Here is a 20,289-nt window from a genome sequence, read left to right on the forward strand (position 1 = left end):
CGCCCAGCTAGTTTTTTGTATTTTTTAGTAGAGACGGGGTTTCACTGTGTTAGCCAGGATGGTCTCGATCTCCTGACCTCGTGATCCGCCCGTCTCGGCCTCCCAAAGTGCTGGGATTACAGGCTTGAGCCACCGCGCCCGGCCGGTGTAGACTTCTTAAGTAAAGGAACAGAGCAGTGATGATTGGCCCCCTTTCCCACTGACCTCAGGGGCAAGTCTGTGGGCTTATGCAAGGATTCTGTTGATTTACATCTTCCTCGGTGTGTAGAAAACCAAGCTCAGACAAAAAGCACAGTTAAACACTAAGAACATTTGTGCAAAGGCAGGCAGTCGCACTAGCATTTTGTGGAGATTTGCAAACATGAATCAAGGGAGAATGCAAATGCAAAATAAATTACCATTCGGTCAGTACAGACTAATTAAAAAACTTTAGAAAGGGTTCTGAACCTCAGCCCAGTGAACATTTTGGGCCAGATGATTTTTTGTTGTGGGGGCTGCCCTGTGCATTGTAGAATGTGGGACAGGACCCCTAATGTCCACCCACCAGGCGTCAGTAGTGCTGATCACAGCTGTGGCAACCAGAACGTCTTCAGACATTGCTAAATGTCCTCCCAGAGGCACAGAGTCACCCCCAGTTGAGAAACGCTGGTTGAGAATGACATGTGGTCTTTAACCCACAAGCAAAGCTTCTCGAAGATGTCAGAACTTTGGTTTTTGCATAAATATATGTATTTAAAGATACATACTTACTTGTTTTTCTTCAATGTTCTATTTTCTGTGAGACCTTGATTTGTTTTTTAAATTCGGATACATTTTAGGAACGTTAATGCCTGCAGTTGGCTTAGGATTTCTATGCTACTTTAGCAAGAGCAGTATTTTATAGTTTTTAAAGCATTACTTTAAAAAAAAAAAAACTTTTGCTATTAGAAAAAAATGTATTTTCTGTAAAGGAAATCAATGATGCGATGCTCCATTGAACACCTTGTGGCCATAACATTATACGTTGCTACAAATGATTACTGATGTGTTTTTATGTTAAACACAGTGTATTGAGCTTTGAGATAAATAAAATCCTACAGAACTTAAGTAACCCAGCTAACCTTTCTCATAATAGATTTTCTAAAGAAATCAGTTCTGGCTTGGTGGAAGTCATATCACCCCCTGAAAGCTACTATCCAGACTTGACAAACCTAAAGGAGACATTTGGAGACTCCAAAGAAAGAGTAAGGTGAGCTTACTCTTTAAAACCTTCCGCACTTGTGCGCGTAAACATCTAATACATGTAGTTTTTATTTATCGAAGCTGAAGACATTTTAGAATTGAATTTGGTAAAATATTCTAGGTCAGTCTCGTTAAGTCCAGGACACTTGTGAAATAATGTGGAGTTTTCTTAGCATATGTAAAAACTTCACATCAGCTTTTATTTTACTGTGTTTTCTTAAACTAGCTTTTAGATCCACTTCTCTTATTTAACTTTCATCAGAGTGTTTCTGTAGGCCACCAGGAATTCAGTGACAGGGTTTAATACTGTAAATTTAAATATGAATTTTTTAAGCATTCAGTACTTATTTATGAACTTTTATCTGTGTGCAAACAGTCCTAGGCACTAGAGCAGGGATCCTAAAAGTGCAATTTTTGAAGCACTTGTTTGATGAAACATTAAGATATTACTGAAAAAAGGGTCTGTGGTCAAGGAGGTTTGGAAAAAATATGTATTAAGAAATTTTTTTCCAATAAATGTCTTTACTGCTGGATATTTTCGTGCCTCTTATGAACTAATATGTTTCTAGAAGGGGAATATGTATACAGACTTACTTGATAATTAGACTCCTTTTTTCCTCAGGACAGCTTGAGGATTAGTGTTCTTGGGAATATATTTTGATAAAGGCTTCATTAGAGGAAAGTGAATTTTCTTTGACTCTTTGTCCTGAGTGAGTGAGTGTGTGTGTGTGTGTGTACATATACATAGATGACATATAGACACTTGAGGTTTATACATTTAATCTTATTTTACTAAGTTTGAGTCTGATTCCTAACTTACTTTTTGCAAATGTTTATTCCAGATGGAGAACAAAGCAAAACCTAGATTACTGTTTTCTAATGATGTATGCTCAAGAAAAGGGCATATATTACATTCAGGTAAGTGGGGTTTTTCCTTTAATGTTTTTCACACTTGTAAAGAAAAAGTGTTATCAAGGGTATGTTTTCATTAAAACAGGAAGTTTTGAAAGTGCAGACCCTCTGAGATCTGACAAATCATAACTATCTCAGCGCAGAGGGGTCTCCATGGTAACCAAGCATGTGGGCTCTGACGTTTCTCCACTGAGTAGGGACGCTTTACCTTTTTCCTGTTTTCCTCCCATTCCCCCATCTTCTCTCCCCTCTTCCCTCTCTTCGCTGTCAAGAAGAACTAAGATGTCATTATGTGGCAGATTTTAAAGAGGAATTTTCTTACAATTTTTCTTTAGTGGGCTTACAATGAAATAATTTTTTTTTGTAGGCCACAATACTGTTACCACTATTTTGAAGATAATAAAATTGACATTTAATTCTAACAGTCCAATTTTTTTAGCAGCACAACAGTTCAGCTTTTACCAAGAACACAATATGTCGTGGGATTGTAGACATGAGCTGCTGCGCCTGACATGTAGCATGTTTTAAAATTAGGAAGTGTGAGACCTCCAACTGTGTTCTCTTTTTTTCAAGACTATTTTGACTGTTTAGGGTCACTTGAGACTCCTTGAGATTCCATGTAAATTTTAGGATAATTTTTTTTCTATTTCTGTAAAAAATGCCTTGGGGATTTTGGTAGGGATTGTATTGAATCTATGGATTGCTTTAGCTAGTGTGGACATTTTAATATTATTTTAATATTATTAAGTCTCCCAATACATGAGCACAGGATGTCTTTCCATTTATTTGTATCTTCTTTGATTTCTTTTAGAAATGTTTTGTAGAAAAATTTTCCACCTCCCCAGTTATGTTTATTCCTAAGTATTTGATCTTTTTTAATACTATGGTAAATAGGGTTGTTTTCTTGATTTTTTTTTTTTTTTTTGGGCTGGTCATTGTTAGTATACAAAAATACAACTATTTTTGTGTGTTGACTTTGGATCCTGAAACTTTGCTGAAATCATTTATTATTTGTAGTTTTTGGTGGATTCTTAAGTTTTTTCTACATATAAGATCATTTCATCTGCAAATAATGATAATTTTACTTCTTCTTTTCCAGTTTGGGTACCTTTTACTTTTTTGCTTGTTTAATAGCTCTGGTTAGGATTTCCAGCACTATGTTGACTAGTAGTGGTGAAAGTGGGACTCCCTGCCTTGCTCCTAATCTTAGAGGGAAAGCTTTCAGTTGTTTGCTGCCAAGCGTGATATTACCGATGGGTTTTTCATATATTACCTTTATTTTGTTGAAGAAGTTTTTTTTTCCTATTTCTAGTTTGTCATATTTTTTTAATCAAGAAAGTGTCTTGAATTTTGTCACCTGCTTTTCCATATCAATTGAGATGATCATGTGTTTTTTTCTCCATTTTCTTAATGTAGTATATATTACACTAATTGATTTTTGTGTGTTGAAGATCCCTGTATTGCAGGTATAAATCCCACTTGGTTATGGTATACCTAATTCTTTTAATGTGCAGTTGAATTCCATTTGCTAGTGTTCTGCTGAGGATTTTTGCATCAGGGATATTGGTCTGTCGTTTTCTTGTGTCTTTGATTTTGGTGTCAGAGAAATGCTGGCCTCATAGAACGTGTTTGAAAAGTGTTTCCTCTGTTTCAGTTCTTTGGAAGAGAGCTGTTTGAGGGGGACTGATGTTCATTCTCCTTTAAGTATTAAGTGGAATTCTCCAGTGAAGTCCTCTGGTCCTGGGCTTTTCTTTGCTGAGAGGTTTCTGATTACTGCTTTAATCCCCTTAGTTCTTATAAGTGTGTTCAAAGTTTTTATTTCTCCATAATTCACCGTGGAAAGTTGTATGTTTTTAGAGGTTTATCCATTTCTTGTAGATTATCCAATTTGTTTGCACATAATTGTTCCTAGTAGTCACTTGTAATTCTTCTATTTCTGTGATATCAGTTGTTATGTTCCCTCTTTCATTTCTACTTTTAGTTATTTGAATCTTCTTTCTTTTTTTCTTAGCTAATCTAGCTAAGGGTTTATTCATTTTATTGATCTTTTCAAAAACCAACTCTAGGTTTCTTTGTTTTTTTTTTTCTGCTTTTTTTCCTATTTATCTGATCTAATCTTTATTTTCTTTTCTTCCTTCTGCTAATTTTGGGTTTAGTTTGTTTTCTTTTTTTCAATTTCCTTGAGGTATAAAGTTAGGTTGCTGATTTTTGAGATCTTCTTTTTTTTTTTTTAATGTAAATGTTTACTGGTATAAACTTCCCTCTTTGTATGACTTTTGCTATATATCATACGTTTTAGTATTTTGTTGTTGTTGTTGTTTTCATTTGTTTCTGGATTTTTTTCTCAATTCCCTTGTGATTTCTTCTTTGACCCGTTGGTTGTTTAGGGATGAGTTGTTTAATTTCCACACATTTGTGTATTTTCCAAGTTTAGTTTTCTGCTATTGACTTCTAGTTTCATTTTGTTGTAGTCAGAGAAGATGCATTGCATAGTTTTAGTCTTCTTAAATCTATTGGCGGGCGGCATTGGCTCACACCTGTAATCCCAACACTTTGGGAGGCTGAGGTGGGCAGGTCACTTGAGTTCAGGAGTTCAAGAGTTCAAGACCAGTCTGAACTAGAGACGAAATCCTGTCTCTACTAAAAATACAAAAAAATCACTGGGCATTGTGGTGCATACCTGTAGTTCCACCTACTTGGGAGTCTGAGGTGGGAGGATCAATTGAGCCCAGGAGATCGAGACTACAGTGAGCTTTGTGCCACTGCTCTCCAGCCTGGGTGCCAGAGTGAAAACCTGTCTTAAAAAAAAAAAAATTGGTGGCCGGGCGCGGTAGCTCAAGCCTGTAATCCCAGCACTTTGGGAGGCTGAGACGGGCGGATCACGAGGTCAGGAGATCGAGACCATCCTGGCTAACACGGTGAAACCCTGTCTCTGCTAAAAAATACAAAAAACTAGCCGGGCGAGGTGGCGGGTGCCTGTGGTCCCAGCTACTCGGGAGGCTGAGGCAGGAGAATGGCGCAAACCCGGGAGGCGGAGCTTGCAGTGAGCTGAGATCCGGCCACTGCACTCCAGCCTGGGCGACAGAGCGAGACTCCGTCTCAAAAAAAAAAAAAAAAATTGTTGAGACATTATGGGGCCTAACATGTCGTCTGTCTTGGAGAATGTTCCATTGCTCCTGAGAAGAATGTGTATTCTGCTGCTGTTGAGATCAGTGCTCTTTATGTCTGTTGGGTCCATTTGATGATAGTGTTGTTTGAGTCCAGTGTTTCCTTATTGATCTTCTGTCTGATCTATCCATAACTGAAAGTGGAAAATTGAAATCCCTACTATTACTGTGGTGGTGTTTGTTTCTTCTTTCAGTTCTGTCAGTGTTGACTTCGTATATCTGAGACATCTATTATTAGGTGCATCTTTATTTAGAATTGTTATGTCTTTTCAGATATTTGACTGGCCCTTTTATTATTATATAATGTCCTTCTTTGTCTCTTGTGACAGTTTTTGTCTTAAAGTCTTATTTTGTCTAAGTATGGCCACCCTTGTTTTCTTTCGGTTCTGGATTGCATGAATTATTTTTTTTCATTCTTTCACTTTTAACCCATGTGTGTCTTTTGATGTAAAGTAAATTTCTTGTAGATAGTATATTAATGGATCTCATTAAAAATTTTCATTTGGCCTAACTGTGTCTTTTAATTGGGATGTTTGACCCATTTACATTTTTAGTGATTACTAATACAGAAAGACTTTCTATTGCCATTTACTTTATTTTTTGTATGTCTGGGAACTTTTTGTCTATCTTTTCCTCTCTTGCTGCTTTCTTTTGTGTTTTGTTGATTTTTTAAAATAGTGACGTATTTTGATTCCCTGTTTCCCTTTGTGTATATTCAATAGATATTCATTTTGTAGTTACCATTGCAATTACATAAGAGATCTTAAAGTTATAACAATCTATTTAAAGCTGATTACTTCAATGACAAAATCTCTACTGTTTTACATCTGTGTGTCCCCTGCACTCTATTTTACCAATGACATCAGTGACCTCTTTTTATATTGCATATACATTAACTTAGATTTATAATTATTGTTTGTGCTTTTGGTCTTTAAGAAGTGATTTTAATGTGATTAAAAGATTTAAAAGGGGTACCAGATTTTAAAGTGATTCATGCACCTGCATTACCTTACTACATCCATATTTATCTTTATATTTACCTTTATCAGGGAGTTTTGTATTTTTATATGGTGCTTTATTACTGCTTATTGACCTTTCACTTCACTTGAAAATGTTCCTTCAGCAATAGGGCAGGTCTAGTGGTGATGAACCCACTCAGCTTTTGTTTATCTGGGAAAGTCTTAATTTCTTCTTTCTTTTTTCTTTTCTTTTTTTTGAGATGGATTCTGTTCCCCAGGCTGGAGTGCAGTAGTGGCACGATCTTGGCTCACTGCAACCTCCACCTTGCTGTGCCCAGCCTGAACATTCTTAATATAATCACGTTTGCCCAAAATTATGCCTCAGGAAAGAGGGAGTTGTTTTATATTCAGGTCTTCACATTAGCTTATTAGGTGGAATTCTTTCAGTGAGTTCATTGTCATCTATAAAGTATTAGTGGGAAAAACATATTAGCCTAAAAAGTTCTCAGTTAATGGTAGTTTTAAAGGTTCATACAGGATAGATTTTACCTGGGACATTTTGTTGAAGACTAAGATGAGAGGTGATGTGGCAAAGGAATTTATTCCAGCCTTCGTAATTATCCCCTCAGGATATGACTCCAGGGTTGCACGGTTTGGAATGTATCACACCCATGACTCTTAAAGAATGCTTTCCTGGCCCGGCGCGGTGGCTCAAGCCTGTAATCCCAGCACTTTGGGAGGCCGAGACGGGCGGATCACAAGGTCAGGAGGTCGAGACCATCCTGGCTAATACAGTGAAACCCCGTCTCTACTAAAAAATACAAAAAACTAGCCGGGCGAGGTGGCGGCGCCTGTAGTCCCAGCTACTCGTGAGGCTGAGGCAGGAGAATGGCATAAACCCGGGAGGCAGAGCTTGCAGTGAGCTGAGATCCGGCCACTGCACTCCAGCCTGGGCGACAGAGCAAGACTCTGTCTCAAAAAAAAAAAAAAAAAGAATGCTTTCTGGCCGAGGCGGGTGGATCATGAGGTCAGGAGATCGAGACCACCCTGGCTAACACGGTGAAACCCCGTCTCTACTAAAAATCCAAAAAAAAAAAAAAATTAGCCAGGTGTGGTGGCAGGCGCCTGTAGTCCCAGCTGCTGGGGAGGCTGAGGCAGGAGAATGGCATGAACCTGGGAGGCAGAGCTGGCAGTGAGCCGAGATCGCGCCACTGCACTCCAGCCTGGGCAATAGAGCAAGACTCCATCTCAAAAAAAAAAAAAAAAAAGAATGCTTTCCAAAAGACAGTAGAGTCAAATCAGGGGTCACAGGCTCCTGCCACTATGCCTGGCTATTTTTTTGTATTTTTAGTGGGTTCAAGTGATTCTCCTGCCTCAGTCTCCCGAGTAGCTGGGATTACAGGTGCCCACCACTACACGCAGCTAATTTTTGTAGTTTTAGTAGAGATGGGAGTTTCACCATGTTGTTCAGGCTGGTCTCAAACTCCTGACCTCAGGTGATCCACCTGCCTCTGCCTCCCAAAGTGCTGGAATTACAGGTGTGAGCCACCGCGCCCAGCCTTCTTTACTTTTGAATTACAATTTTGTCAGATACAATATTCTTGGCTGGCTGGTTTTTGTTTAGTATGTTTCAGCACTTTGAACATAATCATTCCACTCTCTTCTAGCCTGTAAAGTTTCTGCTGGGAAATCTGCTCATCATCTAATAGATGTTATCTTGTATTTGTTGGGTCACTTTCCTCTTACGGCTTTCAAGATCCTTTCTTTGTGACTTTTGTCAACTTCATTATGATACTTCTTGATGTAGATGGATTTTTTGTAGTTGGGATTCTTTGAACTTTTTGAATTTGTGTGCCCATTTCTATCCTCATATTTGGGAAGTTGAAATTGGCTCTGTTCTCCTTGTAGAACTCTCATAATGTGTATGTTGTTTCACCTTATGCTGTCTGTAGGTCCCTCAGGGTATCATTATTTTTCTTTTCTTCTTTTTTCTTTTTGCTCCTGTGCCTCAGTAATTTCGAAAGTCCTATCGTTAAGTTCACTGATTCTTCTGCCTGCTCAGGTCTGCTGTTTAGTCCTTCTAGTGAAATTTTCACTTCAGGTTTTGTATTCTTCAGTTTTAGAATTTCTGTTTGGCTCTTTGTAGTTTCTATCTCTGTTGATATTCTCATTTTGTTCATGCATCATATTCCTGATTTCATTTAGTTGTCTCTCTCTGCTCTTTTTTAATTTACTGAGCAATCTTATGACAGTTATTTTGAATTACTGGGCAATTCATATGTCTTCATTTCTTTGGGGTTGGTTTCTGGAGTTTTAACTTGTTCCTTTGGGGATGCCATGTTTTTGTTTATTTGTGTATCTTGTTTTTGTTGTTGGGATCTTGGCATTTGAAAAATCAGCCACCTCTCCCAGTCTTTGCAGTCTGGTTTTGTAGCGGAAGGATTTTCTTCAGTCAGCCTAGTTAAAGACTCTGGAGCCCTTTGAGCCTTTTCTGGGGCCATGTCCTCTCCCCTTGTGGGTGTAATCTCCTAACTGAAGTTCACTGACTTCTACCCACGAGCTCTGCGGGACTGTGGCCTTGTTGGTATTGTAGTAAGCTGCAGTACTGGAGCTCCACCTAGTTTCTGTCTCTGGTACTGCAACCTCTGGTGCCAAGTGATGGCCTTTGTTCTTAGCTCCTATCCTGGTGCCCTGCTCCTGTCACTACTTTGATTTAGATGAGACAGAAATCATTCCCTCTGGCTGCACTTGAAAAAGTCAAAAACACTGGGCGTACACCAACTTCTTTCTGTCCTCGAGGAGAAGTTGGAAATTGAGAGTTTCCTCACGGTGCACTGTGCCCGAGAGAGGGCCTCTGGCTGTCGAATGCTCAGATTTTGAATCGAATGTGTCTTGTGTGTCTGGGTTTCCTGTTTCTGTCTTGCTGATGTCACTCTCACACAGCCCTCTTTTACAATGGAGGATCATGCTGTATGTACTGTCTGATAACCTTTTTTGCTGTCACTTAACATATTGTTGATACATACCTTTATATGCCAGTGAATATAGATTGGTGTGATTTTTAATCCCTTCTTGAAGTCCTGTTATTCAGATATCATAATCAACCTTGTTGTTGGTCATTTAGATTGTTTCTAATTGTTCAGCTGTTTCAAAGTCACATTCAGTGAACATTCTTTTGTTTTTCAGAGACAGAGTCTGACTGTCACACAGGCTGGAGTGCAGTGGCACAGTCATAGCTCATGGCAGCCTCAAACACCTGGGCTCAAGTGATCCTCCTGTTTTAGCCTCCCAGGAATCTGGGACTACAGGCATGCACCACCATACCGGGCTAATTTTTGTATTTCTTTTTGGTAGAGATGGGGGTATTGCTATGTTGCCTAGGCGGGTCTTGAACTCCTGGCCTCAAATGATCCTGCTGCCTCTGCCTTCCAAAGAGCAGGGGTTACAGATGTGAGCCACTGGCGTCAATGAGCTTTTTTTTTTTTTTTTTTTTGAGACAGGGTCTTCCTCTGTTGCCCAGGCTGGAGTGCAGTGGTGCAAACACAGTTCACAGCTCGCTGCAGCCTTGACCTGGGTCATGTGATTCTCCCACCTTAGCCTCCTGTGTGGTTGGGGCCACAGGCATGCGCCACCATGCCTGGCTTTTTTTTTTTTTTCTTCTTTTTGTAAAAACAGGGTCTCACTTTGTTGCCCAGGCTTGAACATTCTTCTTTTTGTTTGTTTGTTTGAGACATGGTCTCCCTCTAGCCCAAGCTGGACTGCAATGATGTGATCTCTGCTCATTGCAACCTCCGCCTCCCAGGTTCAAGTGATTCTCCTGCCTCAGCCTCCCAAGTAGCTGGGATTACAGGCACTTGCCACCACGCCTGGCTAATTTTTTGTATTTTTAGTGGAGACAGGGTTTCATCATATTGGCCAGGCTGGTCTCAAACTCCTTACCTCAAGTGATCCACCCATCTCAGCCTCACAAAGTGCTGGGATTACAGGCATGAGCCACTGCACCCGGCCTGAACATTCTTAAAGTAATCACATTTGCCCAAAAATTATGCCTCAGGAAAGAGTGAGTTGCTTTATATTCAAGTCTTCACATATGCTTATTATGCGCAGTTCTCTCAGTGAGTTCATTGTCGTCTACAAAGTATTAGTGGGAAAAACATACTAGCCTGAAAAGTTCTCAGTTAATGATAGTTTTAAATGTTCATACATAGATTTTACCTGGGACATTTTGTTGAAGACTAAGATGAGAGGTGATGTGGCAAAGGAATTTATTCCAGCCTTCGTAATTATCCCCTCAGGATATGACTCCAGGGTTGCACGGTTTAGCAATGTATCACACCCATGACTCTTTTTTTTTTTTTTTTTTTTTTTTTGAGACGGAGTCTCGCTCTGTCGCCAGGCTGGGGTGCAGTGGCCAGATCTCAGCTCACTGCAAGCTCCGCCTCCCGGGTTTACGCCATTCTCCTGCCTCAGCCTCCTGAGTAGCTGGGACTACAGGCGCCTGCCACCTCATCCAGCTAGTTTTTTGTATTTTTTTTAGTAGAGACGGGGTTTCACCGTGTTAGCCAGGATGGTCTCGATCTCCTGACCTCGTGATCCGCCCGTCTCAGCCTCCCAAAGTGCTGGGATTACAGGCTTGAGCCACCGCGCCCAGCCTACACCCATGACTCTTAAAGAATGCTTTCCAAAAGGCAGTGGAGTCAGGGGTGACTTTGTGATTGTCACAGACATACACCTCAGGGGAAAGGGAGATGCTGTGGCTTAGAATGGAGTTGCCACGGACAGCATCACACAGTTTCATAAAGTGCTTTATTGCAAAGAACTCTGAGTTGAATACGGTGCCTTCTGGAAACGTGATAGATGGTGCAGGCACTTCACAGGTGGTACTGAGTAATTCTTATGGTAGCGCATAAGAAAGCGTGTTACGGGCCGGGCGCCATGGCTCACGCCTGTAATCCCAATACTTTGGGAGGCCGAGGCAGGCGGATCACCTGAGGTCAAGGGTTTGAGACCAGCCTGGCCAACATGGTGAAACCTCATCTGTACTAAAAATACAAAAAAATTAGCTAGGCGTGGTGGTGTGTGCCTGTAATCCCAGCTACTCAGAGAGGCTGAGGCAGGAGAGTCACTTGAACCCAGGAGGCAGAGGTTACAGTGAGCCGACATCGCACCACTGCACTCTAGTGTAGGCGACAGAGGGAAACTCCATCTCAAAAATAAAAAATAAAAATAAAAAAAGAAAGCACATTACCTCAGGCAGTCCCACCTGCAGTGATGCTGAGAGTCATCAGTGGGTTCCGTCTGCCCGCCTCATTGCCTCATTATGAACTTAGCTCTCCCGCAGCTGTTCCACTTAAGGTTTCAGCATCTATTGATTCTTCTTCCCTAGATCAATTATTTCATTAGCGGTTTCCAAGTGGTGCTTTCCTAATTCTGTAATTGCTGATGCTCTTAGCTTAGTTCTAAATGCTATGTTGAGTTCTTCTAATAAAGAATTTTTCTTCCCGTTATTAGATTACCTTGAAAAATAGTTCTTAAAGAAAAGCTGGAGTAAATGCTTGATTTCATTCTCTTACTAATTTTTAAAGTTGGTGCCTTAGCAATCTCCAGTGGTAGCTGTTTTTAAAGTATCATTATGTTACCTTTTGGGTACTATGTTCACTATTTGGGTGGCGGGTACAGTAGAAGCCGAAATCTCAGCATTATGCAATCTATCCATGTAACAGACCTGCACATGTATCCCCTTAAAACAATGTATCATTATGAACTCATGGATATTTAAAATACGTTTGATTTGCCCCAGTCCATTACAATCATTATTCTTATTGATGCTTTCATTGGTACATCATAATCCAGTGGGAACCCCTTCAAATTGGCTTTTGTATCCTTTCTATATAAGTCCAGCAATCTTTTGGGGGTGCTCAAGTGATCCTCCTGCTTCAGCCTTCCAAGTAGCTGGGATTACAGGTACCCATCCCCATGCCCGGCTAATTTTTTTATTTTTTGTAGAGATGAGGTCTTGCTCTGTTGCCTAGGCTCATCTTGAACTCCTGGGCAACTCAAGCCATCCACCTGCTTTGGTCCCCCGAAGTGCTGGGATTACAGGCGTGAGCTACGGCACCTGGCCTCAGTAATTGTGATTGTTTCTTTGATGATTTCCTATCCCAGATCTAGAACGGATCATTTCTCTGAGGAGCTCTGTTCCTCTTCAGGATGTGTGGTATATAGAAACACAATCTGGGCGCTTAAAGGTGCCCATTGCTATTGTCTTGTTTTTGCTTCTAGGACTTTCAGCAAGAAAAAGTGTATTTTATTTTACAGAGGAAAAAAATCACAAGTTTGTATTGATAGTTCCAATTCAAACTAGATTAAGATGTAAGATTTCAGGGTTATAATAAAATTATAGGGCTTGTACTTAGCTTTCCAAATGTTTACATGTATTTATTTTCTTTTATATTAAAAGCCTTGGTTTTTAATAATATCCTAATAATATAATTTTTTATTCTATAATATACCTAAAATAGCTTCAAAATACCAATACCATTATCACTACTAACAGGAAGACTACTAAATGCAGTATAAACTGTCTTTGTGCTTTCTCCCCCGTAGAATGTATCCTGATATCCTCCTTCTCTCTCTTTTCCCCCTCTGTCCCCATAATTTCTGCTGTGATAAGACCTTTATCTTGTGTTCTCTCTGCCCCGTCCACTCACATGTCAGCATCATTCCAGCTGACTTACTTGGAAAGGATGCCCTCATTTTCCTCGTTGTTATTTCCCATAGAAAGGAGTGGCTTTAGTTGACTTACGATGTATTTCTTCCATTTTATTTTCTTCACTTTCTTTTAATAATCTCTAGCTTTATATTTTTATTGTTTTTACCATTGTTTTCTTGATTTTCATGATAAAAGTATGCTTGTATTTTTCCATAATAATGTCCTTCTCTCAATACCTTTCCTTCTTTTTTTTTTTTTTTTGATGTTATTAATATGGTTGTTCAATTTTCTCTAGCTTGAAGATGATATTATTGTCAAACAAAATTATTTTAATACCATAAAAAATTTTGCACTTCAACTTTCTTCTGAGGAATGGATGATTCTAGAGTTTTCCCAGCTGGGCTTCATTGGTAAGAAAAGTGTCACACTTACCTACTTTTCAGAAATGACTGCAACTCTCAGAATCTAAAACCAAATGCTTATTTGTCCTAATGTTGTCTTTTTTCCTATAGAAATGGGTTGTTTTTGAGAAAACTGAAGTTAGGTAGACCTCTTTGTATGACATGATGAAAGTCAACCCAAGATAATTTGGAGACTTCTCAGATGGTTGTGTTTCCTCTAGAGTTCTCCGCAATGGCAACCGTGGTCCTGGTGAACATGTTTGATTTTTTCTTCTCTGGCATTTCCAGCTCCTTTGTTAACATAAGATTGCGGTTCTTTTAAAAAGAGGACCACAAAGAGTTTTCTCATATGAATTCCTAGTATTTTCATGTAATGCATGAAGTCCTCATTCGGTGATTAATTTTTATTCATTTTTCTCTTAACTAGTTGGGGCACTCATTTCTAAATGTTTTTGGGTGCTGTTTCAAAATTAGCCAGCTATAAAGAATATGTTTGAAGTTGGCCAGGCGCAGTGGCTCATGCCTGTAATCCCAGCACTTTGGGAGGCCGAGGCGTGTGGATCAGCTGAGGTCAGTTCAAGACCAGCCTGGCCAACATGGTGAAATCCTGTCTCTACTAAAAATACAAAAATTAGCCTGGCATGGTGGCAGGTGCATGTAATCCTAGCTACCTGGGAGGCTGAGGCAAGAGAATTGCTTGAACGGGGGAGGTGGAGGTTGTAGTGAGCTGAGATCATGCCACTGCACTCCAGCCTTGGGGACAAGAGCGAGACTCTATCTAAAAAAAAAAAAAAAAAAATGCATATATATGTTTAAAGTTGAAGAATTAAAGGAAATTTACAGGGTTCAAATAATACTCAGAGGATAACATTTCATCTCCTATGGTACTTTTTAACACTTTAAGCATTAGAGGCTGGACCTTTGAGCTTCTTGATCATGTAACTCAAAACTTAAGACTCAAAAACCATCTTTACTTGTGAATGCTTCAGTGAAAACAAAATTAGGAGTCCTTGTTGTTTGGATTTATTGATTTAGATGAAAATTTTTTACCTAAACCTCTCAGTGTTTAATGGGAAGAATCTTAGTAACACAGGAAGGGAAAATTTCTGATTTGCCTTTTGAATGCTTTGGGCCGTTAGGTATATGATAGATTACTAAAATAACATCAGGAATTTACTACATCTGTTTACACCCAGGTGACAGCTCATGAAAAAGTTTAGCCGAAGCAACTTTGTTTAATTTGGATAATACAAGTGGAGAAATTGTTTATGATGATTTTGTAGTTGAATGCACAAGCTTCAGCGTAGGTCGTGGACAAGAGTTCACAAATGTCAGCCGGTTTGGTGCTTGGTTTCTGTACTGCAGCTACTGACTGGGAATATCTTTTCAGGTAAAATGTTTCAAGCGCCGGATCTTACTCTGATTGTAGAATTCATATTCATGTTTTACAAGGAGAAACCCATTGACTGGCTCTTGGACCATATTCTCTGGGTGAAAGTCTGCAACCCTGAAAAAGATGCAGTAAGTTAATGGAGGGAGTTTCTTTTCTGTATTTCGTGAAAGTGACTTTTAGAGATTTTGCAAATACATAGTTAAATAGGTAGGTGATATAAAAGTTCTTTCCTGAGCTGATACAAAGTTTCTATAGTAGAAGAACTTTTAGATAGCAGTGGAAAATCCTGTAAAGCAGGAAGCTGTTGCAAGATGATGGACGTCCTTTAAATTGCTGATAAACGTTTCTAGTGTTTGTGAGCCCTGGCAGTTCGCTAACTATTGGCTATATGTGTTGGTCATATCCGTTTTTGCATGCGATGCCATTGCAGTTTGTTTTCTTCATGTTTCCTGTTCACTTTCTTTTTCCATGTATACTGCGGACTTTATTAGACCCTAACACGTCTGTACATGAGGAATAAAATAGAAGTAATATTTTATACCAAAACAATGACACGTTAAAGTACCTTTCAGTGTGTTACTCACAACAAGCCAGTGTTCATAATAATATGGTTACCTTTGGGGTGATGGTTGCAGTCAAGTAAGTGAATAATAATTTTTGCTTTGATCATTCAGATTGCACGTTATTACCATAGAGATCTTATTGTCAAGAGTAATTAGGCTGGGCGCGGTGGCTCACGCATGTAATCCCAGTGCTTTGGGGGGCCGAGGCGAGTGAATCACGAGGTCAGGAAATCGAGACCATCCTGGCTAACACGGTGAAATCCCGTCTGTACTAAAAATACAAAAAAAAAAAATTAGCTGGGTGTGGTGGCAGGCACCTATAGTCCCAGCTACTCGGGAGGCTGAGGCAGGAGAATGGCGTGAACCTGGGAAGCGGAGCTTGCAGTGAGCCGAGATCACACCACTGCACTTCAGCCCGGGCAACAGACCGAGACTCCATCTCAAAAAAAAAAAAAAAGAGTAATTAGGCCAGGTGCAGTGGCTCGCACCTGTAATCCCAGCACCTTGGGAGGCCAAGACTGGAGGATCACTTGAGCCCAGAAGTTCAGGACAAGCCTGGGCAACATATCAAGACCCATCTCTACCAAAAAAAAACAGTAATTTTTTTAAAAAAAGAGTAATTAGGTATGTTTTCCTCGTCCAATTTGAATTGTATCTCTGAAAAAAATACAGCTTTTAATTTATCTGGTGTAAGCATAAACAAAATATAGAAGTACAAATTCTTAAAAAGGTCCATTTTGATGTGTAATGATAAGTATTATTGTAAGAAAATGTCATCATAGAGTTGTCTTACCGTTCATTGTAACAAATAAGCATTAGTGTGACTTCATGACCTTCTGCTCCCTAGAATAGTTGAATCCTCATACCTGCTAGTTTTTAAGATACTACCCTCTGGTGTCTGTAGGCTACCATTGCATTTTGTTTAAAAAAAAAACACACACAATTAAAAAAAAAAAAAAATTCTTAGAGGAAATCATGGAATATAGCAAAATGGCAGAGTTATCTGTTTTCCGACAATTAGTTGAACATATAAATTGTTTTAAACAATTCATTTTTTAGAGATCTCAGTCCTTACATGTATTTTCACTGTGACTTACAGAAATTTTTATTGTAGGACACAAAAAAGTTAGTGTCATCTTTAACCTCCTACAATATGCTTGCATTTCATTCGTCCTGTGCAATTTTATTTAATATGTGGTTAGGTTCTAAAATGAGCCTGTGAGGTGAAAAAATCTATAGTAAAAATTAAAACCACAGAAACCCTCTAAATCATCCATAAATTTGGGGACATGAACTTTTGGACGATTTCATCCATTCCTTCACCCTTCTGTCGTCCATGTTTTTCTGTGGCCTGTAATTCTTCAGTTGCTTCCCCTAGAATGTCGAGGGTGCTGTCAACACATGCTTGACAGTGGCCCGGGAAACCCTGCGAATCATTCACACATTCTCCCAAAGGGTTATCAGCCTCCTTGGGCCCTTGAGTCCTTCCATTGCCGCTGGAGTGACAGGCTGAGTTCCAGACACTGCCTTGGTGGTTTCGCTGTCTCCTCAACCTCGCACTCCTCTCCCGCCCTTTGCCCTTCCCTGTGACTCTTCCTCCCTTTCTTTTTCCTTCCACTTGAGTATTTGTGCAAAGAAAATACACTATTTCACCTGTATCATAGTGACAGTAATAATGCCAGTGAAGTGAAACCTCTTGAGAAATAGGCATTTTAGGACCCAGTATATATATATATATATATATATTTTTTTTTTTTTTTTTTTTTTTTGAGACAGCGTTTCACTCATGTCACCCAGACTGGAGTGCAATGATGCAATCTCAGCTCACTGCAGCCTCTGCCCCCCCCGGGTTCAAGCGATTCTCCTGCTTCTCAGCCTCCCAAGCAGCAGGGACTACAGGCACGCGCTACCATGCCTGGCGAATTTTTATATTTTTAGTAGAGACCAGGTTTCACTGTGTTGGCCAGGATGATCTCGATCTCCTGACCTCATGATCGCCCCCGCCTCAGCCTCCCAAAGTGCTAGGATTACAGATGTGAGCCACCAGGCCCGGCTGCTAATTTTTGTATTTTTAGTAGAGATGGAGTTTCACCACATTGGCCAGACTGGTCTCAAACTCCTGACCTCAGATGATCCATCCACCTTGGCCTCCCAAAGTGCTGGGATTACAAGCATAAGCCACCATGCCCAGCCAAGTGTAAATTTCTTATACATATGTGTTTTTTGATTTTTTTGGGTCCCAAACTTATATAAGTTATTGAAAATGAAAAGTCTAAAAATACCTGTCAAGGGGGTCCTCGGTGTTGCATAGCCTTCACACACGGGCCCACGCATGAGGACAGGTTGAGATGGAACATCTAGACCATGGGGCACTGTAAGTTTCCTCACGCCTGTAATCCCAGCACTTTGGGAGGCCGAGGCGGGCAGATCACAAGGTCAGGAGATCGAGACCACGGTGAAACCCCATCTCTACTAAAAATACAAAAAATCAGCCGGGCGTGGTGGCGGGCGCCTGTAGTCCCAGCTACTCAGGAGGCTGAGGCAGGAGAATGGCGTGAACCTGGGAGGCGGAGCTTGCAGTGAGCCGAGATCGCGCCACTGCACTCCAGCCTGGGCAACAGAGCGAGACTCCATCTCAAAAAAAAAAAAAAGAAACATAGGTGTCCCTCCCTGTGTTGACAGAGACTGTCTGTGGAATTTTTCATATCATTTACTTGCTTCTAGGCAAATGAGTGCCTCACATTTTCAAGTTGCTTTCATGCAACAAAATGCGCCATTTATAATTTGCAAATTCTTCATTATATTATTCAATCAAAAATATTTTGTATATTCGAACCAACCCCCTAGTCTATAGTTTGTGCATTTTAATGTTAAAAGTCAAATCTTTATTGACATGTGTTGAAGGATGGTTGAAATTAGACCCTTCATTCTTCCTTTAACTATGCTTATTTTAAATTTCTGGATCATGACTGTCTATCAAGTAAGCAGCAAATCTATTAGTGCCTCAAAGACTAGAAAAAAATATGACTTGTAATTATGACTTGATGTTGTTTTCTTTTCAATTTTTTTTTTTTTTTTGGTGACAGAGTTTTACTCTGTCACCCAGGCTGGAGTGCAGGGGCACGATCTCGGCTCACTGCAGCCTCCGCCTCCTGGGTTCAAGTGATTCTCCTGCTTCAGCCTCCCGAGTAGCTGGAATTATAGGCGTGCACAGCTGGCTAATTTTCGTATTTTTAGTAGAGACGGGGTTTCACCATGTTGGCCACGCTGCTCTCAAACTCCTGACCTCAGGTAATCCACCTGCCTCGGCCTGTCAACATGCTGGGATTACCAGGGATGACCCACCCATGCCCTGCCCTTCTTTTCAATATTTTAATAAAGGACTTCTCATTTTCCCGGTGAGGGCAAGATTTCACTTTATTATGCAACACTAACATGATTTTTTTTAAATATTTAGAAACACTGTGATAGACAGAAAGCAAATCTGCGAATTCGCTTCAGACCTTCCCTTTTCCAACACGTTGGTCTGCACTCATCACTATCAGGAAAAATCCAAAAACTCACGGTTGGTGACTTAATTTTATTTTCTCATGAACATACAACTTGTTAAGGTATAATTATTGTTTTTCTTCTTAAATAAGCTGTATATTACTTAATAACATGTATGTCTTTGCTCCCAGGATAAAGATTACATGAAACCGTTACTTCTTAAAATCCATGTAAACCCGCCTGCAGAGGTGTCTACTTCCTTGAAGGTCTACCAAGGGCATACGCTGGAGAAGACTTACATGGGAGAGGATTTTTTCTGGGCTATCACGCCGATAGCTGGAGACTACATCTTGTTTAAATTTGATAAACCAGTCAATGTAGAAAGGTTGGTGATTACTGAAATGTTTGTGATCTTACAATTCAGACCTCTTATTCATAATGTGATTTACAATAGATTTGTGTGTGTGTGTGCATGACAGATGTGGGGACACAGTGGGCTCCAAAATGTTGGGCTTTAAATTACATGTAAAACAACTCCATAATAAAATGAGTGTGTTGTGTTCAGATGTAACATCGACATTTGACATGTTTGGTGAGCTTCGTTGGTATTTCTGGACTTCCATCTAGTATAATTTTTTTAATACTTTTATGCACAACTCTCAAAAATCTCAAATTAGTGTTTATGTCTTTATCCTGGCATGTCCCTTGAAGATGGATCTGGACCTACTTGATTAGCCCTGTAATTTGGTTGAAATGACAGATTTGACAGAGTATGACTATTTTTAGTCAATGGTTTTACAAATGCTAGGTGATTTTCGGTACACCAGGGAGAAATTTACAGCCGTTTTATGTTTTTGAGCATTTATATTCATTTTACAAAATTTAGGACTTTCTTTCTTCTTCTTTTTTTTTTTTTTTTTTTTTTTTGAGACAGAGTCTCGCTCTGTTGCCCGGGCTGGAGTGCAGTGGTGCGATGTAGCTCATTGCAACCTCCACCTCCCGGGTTCAAGAGATTCTCCTGCCTCAGCCTCCCAAGTAACTGGGATTACAGGTGCCTGCCACACCTGGCTAATTTTTTTTGTATATTTTTAGTGGAGATGGTGTTTCACCATGTTGACCAGGCTGGTCTCAAACTCCTGACCTCAGGTAATCCACCCATGTCGGCCTCCCAAAGTGTTGGGATTACAGGTGTGAGCCACTGCATCTGGCCTATTTTTAATTTAATAGTCATGATTCCTTCAGTCCTTCTTCAGGTTTGGGTGTGTTCCCCAGATTGGCCGCGGCAGACTTAAAAGAACATAGTGCCCCACTTGGTGGTATTTCGTTCTGTGTGTCCTGATGGGAGGGCTAATTTGATTTCTAGAACCCACCAGAAGTCATTGTCAGTAATTCTATTTAAGGTGGTCAGAAACAGTTTAGAGCTGTGATACGATGTGAATAATCTTCTTTTGTTACTCTCAACTGATTCCAAA

General features: G+C 40.0%; 1 protein-coding gene across 1 annotated transcript in view; it reads left to right on the top strand.

Annotated features, from left to right (window-relative positions):
• Window positions 1–20,289, top strand: part of MGAT4A (alpha-1,3-mannosyl-glycoprotein 4-beta-N-acetylglucosaminyltransferase A) — a 126,488-nt gene that overhangs the window by 86,156 nt on the left and 20,043 nt on the right. The window contains exons 6-11 of the mRNA XM_025353619.1: window positions 1,115–1,228; window positions 2,064–2,139; window positions 13,267–13,381; window positions 14,763–14,893; window positions 18,786–18,893; window positions 19,009–19,202. Of these exons, the coding sequence (XP_025209404.1) occupies window positions 1,115–1,228; window positions 2,064–2,139; window positions 13,267–13,381; window positions 14,763–14,893; window positions 18,786–18,893; window positions 19,009–19,202 (738 nt within the window). The remainder of the gene's footprint in view (window positions 1–1,114; window positions 1,229–2,063; window positions 2,140–13,266; window positions 13,382–14,762; window positions 14,894–18,785; window positions 18,894–19,008; window positions 19,203–20,289) is intronic.

Source organism: Theropithecus gelada, chromosome 13 (genome assembly GCF_003255815.1).
Source record: "Theropithecus gelada isolate Dixy chromosome 13, Tgel_1.0, whole genome shotgun sequence".
Lineage (NCBI taxonomy): Eukaryota > Metazoa > Chordata > Mammalia > Primates > Cercopithecidae > Theropithecus > Theropithecus gelada.